Consider the following 8,297-nt stretch of genomic DNA (forward strand, 5'->3'; position numbering starts at 1 on the left):
AGTCATACCAAGGATGAATTTGGCTCCCTACATCCATTCACAACTACTCGGGGGGGGGGGGGGGGGGTGAGGGGGGGAAGTTCCAGAATTTTATATTCCCTTGGCAATAGCCCAGATTCACTGTTGGATTTGATGCTGTGTAGATTGGTAAAAGGACCCTAGAGAACCTATTTGGCTCAAGTCTACATTCTAACACAGACTTTCTGTCCATATAAACACCGTGTAATAAATCCATATTGTAAATAGTTATGAGATCCTGAAGTGCTTATGCTAATTCTAATTAGCCATACTATAGACAGGATTCTGTGGATCTGTATCATTTAATGACTTGTACCTTTTCCAGGTGGCCATGTTCAATATTTCACTTACTACAATAGTGCTGAGAAGCGCCAGTCAAGACAAGTGTGTTAAGCACTACATAAATGCATAAGATGATGCAGTCACTGCCCTGAGATATTTACAGCCTTCCAGCACCTTGCATTAGCATTACATTTAATACAAAAAAAAAAAAAAAAGGCAAGAAAGTTCTTGTATGCTCAGACACCAAATTCATGAGCACCTAGATAGATTAGATAGCACCGATATCTGGCTGCCTTCTACCAGAATAGGAAGGCTTTGGATGGAGGTGTATAAATATAAGTTGCTTACAAGGAGAATGAAACCAATAACCTGATACAGGGGATAAAATACACAGCACCATATGCTGTATTTGGTTACTTCTGCTTTCATTTCCCTCCAAAAGGAAAGAGCTTATAAAGTTATGGTGAAAGCAAACCTCTCTCCTTGAATAAAACATTGTTTCCTTGGTTTGTTTGTTCATCTTAGGTACTTGTGAAATTGGCTGGGCTTACTACTGCACCGGAGGAGGAGCAGCTGCCGCTATGTTAATCTGCACTTGGTTGGCCTGCTTCTCTGGCAAGAAACAGAAACAGTACCCTTACTGAGGCTGGCGGCCTGAGAGTCCAGTTTAGAGAATGAATGAGCTTCCAGAGGCCGAAGTGACTTGCAGACTTCTTCTTCTGAACAAAGTGCTTTAGCTCCTAGCTGCAGAGCAGTCATTATGAAATGAGAATGGACCTGGTCAAGGACGTGAGGTGACACTGTGAATTGTGGGGAGGGTGGGGAGTCTGGAAAGCTGGACCAAATGCTGCGACTCTCGGGAAGGCATGGGCAGTTCTTGCTTGACAGAGTATTTTTCTGGTCTATTCTAGAAGAATACAATTTTACGAGAAAGGAATGCTCCCCTTTGTTAAATTGTGAAGGTATGGGTGTACCAATGAATTGAAAGACTGGTGAAAATAATATTTTGGGTAGGGTATAATCTTCCAAAATTCCCCTTAAGCACAACACTCCTGAAAGTGTGCGTGCATACACATACACACATACACACACACACACACACACACACACACACACACACACACACACATATATAGACCGTGGCACAGAACAAATAAAATGCAAACTTATTGGTGCATTTTTTTCTTTTTTTTATTCATTTGATGGTTTAAAATTCAATGTTATACCACTTTTTAAACTACACATGAAACCTAATAAATGGACCAATAAGCCACTTTAACAGTATTTTGTATATTCTCTCTACTCTTTTTCCCAAAACATTTATTCACTGCTTATTCAGCCCTATAGAATTTTTATTTAGCTTCTGTGTTTTCAGCATTATTACAAAAATGCAACATTTTACTCAGCATATATAGGGGCTTTGCCTATAGTACTGTTATGAAGGGCAGTAAATGGACATCTTTCAGTCCAGGGAGAATTCCACTCATGGTACTGTAGGATATTGTTGGTTACGTAAGACTAATGGGAAACGTCTTCCAGATATAGATTTGGTCATTGTTACGTTTAGCTCATTGTTGTTGTATTGTGCTGTACCATGTTTATTATTTCAATATTCATTTTGGTAAAAAACATAAATAAATGTGCTATTATGTTTGTATTTGAAAATCTCTGTAAATAAATTTTTCTCTGATCAATACTGGAAATGCATTATAGTGTCATTGGATGAATCAGTTCATTTCTTAGATCCCCATAAAAATGTCTTGCAAATAATCACATCCTTCATACGCCTCTTGGGTACATTCTGCCCCTAATGTACACACAATTTAACTCCCATCAGAACCTTTCACAGTTATAGAACACCTTTCCTTCAAAAGGATCATTAACCTAGCAGACTGATATACAAACTATTCACGAGTGACTTCATCAGTCTTTGGGCTGAAACATAGCAACAATTGACAGACATACCGCCCTACACATTTCAGGACAGGAAGTGAAGGATAGTTGATCCAACCAAAAATGAAATTGCCCATCTCAGCTAGGCAGAATGCAGTTTTGGAAGGTCATGGTCATGTGAATAAATCAAAAGACTAAGTGTCTGAACACCTGGGTTCTAATATCTGGCTTTGCCACTGACTTGCATTGTGACTGTGGGCCTGTCACTTATCCTCTCTGTGCCTCAGTTGCCCTATCTATAACATGGGGAGAATAATACCCATGATGTATACATGTGAAATATTATTTTATTTATTACAAATGATTACCCAAGCTGGATTTTGGCCAGGATACCAGAGCTAATGCCTTGCAGATATGAAAAATGCTTCACGATCACTAGTGGAGAAAGGATCTTGGTTTTGCATGTCATTTGAAAGACAAAGCATCAAATTCTGCCCTCATTTATTCCAGATTTACTCTGGTTTGACTCCACTGACATCAGTCAAGTTACTTCAGCTGTATACTAGTATAACTGAGCAGAATTTAGCCAAGAGCCTCCAACAGCAGTGTCCCTCTGACACCATGCTGATGTTATGCAGACATCAGGGTGGGAAAACTAGCTCCATTGATGTCAGTGGATGTTTTGCCATTAACTTCATTGGGCTAGGATTTCACCCCAAGTGTAGAAGAGACCCCATCATTTTAATCCTCTCTTTAGAAACATATGGTTGCTTTCTAAACTATAATTATTCATATTGCAATAGTGCCTAGAGGCCCCCTCTGAGATTTGGGCCCCGTCTGTGATAGGTACTGAACAAAAACCTAGTAAAAACCAGTCCTTTCCCAATCTCAAATAGACAAGACAAGCAAAAAACTCTCATTTATTTCAAGGAAAGCAGAATGAGCATAGAACATAATTCAGCATTTCCCAACTGATGAACTTGCACGTTTATTAATCATAAAATTAACTGATATTACATTTCAAAATGTATTTTTCTGTTTATATATTTCCAATTGTTTTTTATATATAATTATGTATGCCACGGGTATGATGTTTGTCCTAGTTACAACTTTGTGGCTTAATAACCTCAGAAAATTGTACAGTGGGGCTGGCCAAATAAATTGGACAGAGTTTCAGAGGTGTGGTTGCTGTGGGAATAGCTATGTCAGTTTTGAATGATTAATTCCGATCTTCTCAAACTGATTTGTATTGGGTTTTACTGTAGGATGAGTAGTGTTTATCCACTTTACTGTACCATGTGCTGAGAAGAATATCATGTCCTGTACTTTCCAGATTAGCCCATAATTGCCATATCATGTTTGACCTCAAGTTTCCATTAAGAACCACATCAGCTATATTGTGGAGACTTAGCGCCATATACTGGCCTAGATGCTCACACAGATCTTCCATTGGTATCAGTGAGAGTTGTGCACAATGTGCTAGGGCCCTTCATATTTCTGTTTTAGAGTTTTCAGAGCATTACAGTCTCATTACAATGTAGCACCAAATTCAAACCTAGCATATATATGAAACACTATTGACTTCAGTGGAGTTCTATCCATTCACACTAAGGGTACGTCTATACTTACCTCCGGATCCGGCGGTAAGCAATCGATCTTCTGGGATCGATCCCGGAAGTGCTCGCCGTCAATGCCGGTACTCCTGCTTGGCAAGAGGAGTACGCGGAGTCGATGGGGGAGCCTGCCTGCCGCATGTGGACCCGCGGTAAATTCAAACTAAGATAGTTCAACTTCAAGTTGCGTATCTTAGTCGAAGTGGGGGGTTAGTGTGGACAAGCCCTAAGGCTGAATTTGCCTTATAGAGGGATTGAGTGCAACCTTTTTAACATTAAGGATAAATAGTCACATCTCCCTATGTAGGGGTGGCTCCCCAGGTCCTTTGCTCCACATGACCTTTAGCAAAGCGCTCACTAGAACTTGCCTGCCTCTGCACATCACACCGCCACTGAAACAATGTTGTGGGGCTGCCTCTTAAACAGCAGAGCGATTTACAAAGGTCCAGAGACTTGATTATGAAAATGTGAGTACTCTTCTTCTAAATGTAAGGAACCTTGCAGATCCCCATACTCTTGGATTCCTTGTGGTTTGCATCATAGGGACTTCTGACATTTGTTAGATCGTTCTATGGCTTGGTGTGACTTACCACAGCAAGTTGAAAATATAAAAGTATTCCAGGATCAAAATTAGCTTTTTGGAATTATGCAATCTAATTACGGTATGACTGAGTTCATCCGATATAGCTTGCACTTTTTGTTTTATTTGGAGTTGAATACAACAGCAGTTTTGAATACTCTAGTCAATGATGCATGCTGCACCCGTTCTGTCACTGGTTAGCATATAACTTTCAGCTGCTGAGACATGAATAAACCAATCCCAGTTTAATTAGGTTTGCCTGTATTCATATGTTTTGGTTTTGACATCCATTATGTATTATAATATAAATGCTGTTTGTTGTTTGTGACCAAGGGACTTCTTGATGCTGACAGGAAGAGGGCAACATAGGGTTACAAGAATCCATTGCATCTGGTATCTACATACTAGTTCACCAAAGCATGTTATACAAGGTCTCTACCAGAAGCCTGTGTCACACAGCTCATCATAATCATTGTGAAATTTATGTACGGATAATATGTAAGGAGTTATGTATGTATGCTGAAAATTACATTTTTACAGTCTGTGAATTGGGGCCCATCACCAGAAGTTGATAAACATCTTCTGCCTGAAAGAAACTGGTTTATCTATCAGTCTGTCTCCATGTAAATTGAGTATTGTATCCTTTACAATGAATGCCTATTTATAGTCTGAACAAAATGCTAATCAAGACCAGCTGACTGCTCTTGCCAAAGCTTTAGGCCTCAGCCAAGCACTGACAAATTCGTTGCTGGAAGCCAGTCTGGTTCACCTGTGTGTTAGTAAGGTTACAATGGTATTGGACTTATAACAATGCGTTTAGTGTTTAGACTTTATGAAATGCTTGTAAATTGCTGAATGCATTTATCTCACTTATAACATCTTTATCACAGGCTATAAGGCAATATGTAAGTTTTTGCTTTATGACTGTAAAAAATGTTTGCTCTGAAACTATGAACCTACTCAGGAGGGATCGTTGCCTAACTGCCAAGAAGGCTACCAAAACTAAATGGGCCATTGTGGGACATCACAATACAAAGACTTTGTTAATTTCCCCTTCACACTCATGAAGAGGCTATGTGCAAAAGGGCTCATCCCTTCAGCTTGATTTCTGGAAGAAGGAAATAAAAATAGCTGACAAAAAAATTTGTCACCTCTTTTTTGTTGTTTGGACTCTCACAGGGCTTGAGCTATGAAACAGAAGCAGAAATCCCCAGAGTCAACCTGGTGTAGCCCTAAAAGACATTCAGAGCTGACAAATTACTGCAACTCTGCCATTTTTTAAAACCATAGACTAACACAGGTTGGGACTGGGAGCAACCTGAATATTTTGTGATCTTTTGTGTATAGCAACCAACTATCACTAAATCCAGCTTTCCTGGGTGGCAAGATAGACTGGAATGCACAAGGGGACTGTCTGTGAATCTATGGTAAGAGTGTTACAGTGCTTCAGGAGTTCACATTTGTTTCTGGGTCGGTGACATCTAATTATAGAACACACAACCAGTTTGGGGTCTCTCCCTGTTTCTTGGCAAATGCGCACTCACAGTTGTGAACCACTCCAGACAGCGTGATTCTCCAGAGGAGATTCTAGGACAGGAAAACACAAGCAGCAGGGATTATTATGTTTGCAAGAGAAGACAATGGAATTTTGGACTATAACTGTAGGGACACAGACAAACTCTGGATCTTTCCACTGAAGAGGCAAGAAGACAATGTGACTTGTCTTGTGAAGGGAAGATCACAGCCAAGCCTGGGTGTAATATTCTGGAAGGATTTGGGGTGAACTTTTGGTCTATGTGACATGACAGTGTCTTGGCAGGTAAGTTTAGTATGCATGTTATGATTTTATTTTATGTGCAAACCTTTGATTCCAATATTTCTACTTGCCATGATTTGAATTTCTGTCCTTTGTTAAATAAACTGATACTTGCTTTCTCTATAAGCAAATCTAAGTACCATGCATGAACCAGAACTGTGATCTACAGTGTGACCAGTAAGCTGTAGTGTGCTATTCCTTTGGGAACAAAGGATCTGGGAATTCTGTGAGTGTCCAGTGGACCAGGGGCTGGGCACTCCAGGGAGATGCTCAGAGGACTGAGGGATGGGAATGTATCTGTCATTAACCTGTAAAGAGAGAGCAGGGCTTGCAGAGGCCTGGAAGGCATTTCTTGTGTTGACAGAGGCTGGTGGTGCTGGAGAGCTGACCCACAGCAAGCACAGACAAGGTTTCCTCATGCTAAGGGCAGGTGGGAGTGAGGTGCCTGCATTCCTGTCACACTGAGGCCTTGGCTACACTTGCAGCTGTACAGCGCTGTGAGATAAACCTGTCTTCGTACAGCTGAGTAGGGAAAAGCGCTGCAGTCTGTCCACACTGACAGCTGCCAGCGCAGTGGTGTGGCCACACTTGCAACATTTGCAGCTGTGTTGGGAGCGGTGCATTATGGGCAGTTATCCCAGCGTTCATGTGGCTGCAACGTGCTTTTCAAAACGGGGGCGGGGGGAGGGTGGATTGTGACAGGGAGTGTGGGGGGGGAGAGTGTGCTTTTTGGAGCATGTCAGCTCTCTATTTTGCAAGTTCCGAACTCCCGGCCCCCTGCTCATTCATTCACTCACTCAAAGCGAGCTGCAAACTCTTTGCTTTTCTCTGTGGTACAAGCTTTGAAACCGGCACTTCCGCATTCCTGCAGCCGGTCACAACAATGGAGAGGATTGGCCACTTGACAAGGTGATTAGTACAGCGCTGCAAGTGTTTACACTCACACCCGTGAGTCGTAGCCACTCCGCTGCAGCTGTTATTCCTCTCGGAGATGTGGAGTACCTGCAGCGGTGTACCCAGGGAGATACAGCGCTGTAAGTGCCCTGCCAGTGTGGACGGGGAGTGAGTTACAGCACGGGGGGAGGCTTTATAGCGCTGTAACTTGCAAGAGTAGCCAAGGCCTGAGGTCCTTCTAACCAGCTCATCTGAGTTCATAGTCTGAGAACTCAATGCAACAAACTTTGCTTTGAATTTAACAGTTTTAAATGTAAATTAGATATTTATGGAAAACATACTTGAAAAACATCTATGTAAATGGTTACAATATTTATCCTGATGAATTTCCTATTTAGATTTTTTTTTGGAAGGGTTGCTGTTATGGGCTCAATCTTGCAGCCATTACTCAAGCAAAATTTACATTGATTTGAGTCAGGATTGATGGATCAGCCCCTATTTTTGTGTTTTGAAAGTTTTGTTACAGAAGAATCTACATACGAAACGTATGTTTTAGGAAAATCCATCTTGATTATGTGCCACATTGAGTCCTGAGACCACAACACTGTCTATGGTTCAGGGCACCTCCATAACAGAAGGACACCAACAAGATAAATCAGAGGCTGTAATACTTTGGTCTAATTTCAGTGGTTGGGGTTAGCCTGTGGATGCTGCGTGGCATTGGTGGCTTGTGATGTACAGGAGTCAGACCAGATGATCTGGTGGTCCCATCTGCCCTTGAACTCTATGGTTACCAAAATCAACAAAGGAGCTAAATGTGTATAGCTTAGCTCATTATGGTTTTGGTGACCCTCAGCCCAGACCAGCAAAAGTTTGACAAACCTGAGACTTGATTGCTCATCCATCTGGGAAGACTGAGAACTAGAGATGGTCAAATAAAGGGAACATTTCTCACAAAAAGTTTTAACCCACTTGACTAAGAACTCAGGGTGGGATTCACGAAGATATTTAGGCACCTAACTCCCACTGAAATCAATGGGAGTAAGGCATCTAAATATCTTTGTGAATCCCACCCTCAGTGCTTGTCTGAGAACCCCTTCTCTCCACATTTTCCTTGCTATCCATCTCCTATCCAGAAGATTCTAGCACCTCGCCCCTCAGTGAACCTTATCGAAGGTAAGAAGGAGGAATCACAGAGTTT

At 41.5% G+C, this 8,297-nt stretch overlaps 1 protein-coding gene across 1 annotated transcript in view; it reads left to right on the forward strand.

Annotated features, from left to right (window-relative positions):
- The window catches only part of LHFPL6 (LHFPL tetraspan subfamily member 6), a 201,670-nt gene extending 199,674 nt beyond the window's left edge, over positions 1 to 1,996 (forward strand). Inside the window, exon 4 of the mRNA XM_034758566.1 lies at positions 826 to 1,996. Within this exon, the coding sequence (XP_034614457.1) occupies positions 826 to 944 (119 nt within the window). The 3' untranslated portion in view covers positions 945 to 1,996. The remainder of the gene's footprint in view (positions 1 to 825) is intronic.
- Positions 1,997 to 8,297: the final 6,301 nt, after the last annotated feature.

The sequence above is a fragment of the Trachemys scripta genome, chromosome 1 (genome assembly GCF_013100865.1).
Source record: "Trachemys scripta elegans isolate TJP31775 chromosome 1, CAS_Tse_1.0, whole genome shotgun sequence".
Taxonomy (NCBI): Eukaryota; Metazoa; Chordata; order Testudines; family Emydidae; genus Trachemys; species Trachemys scripta.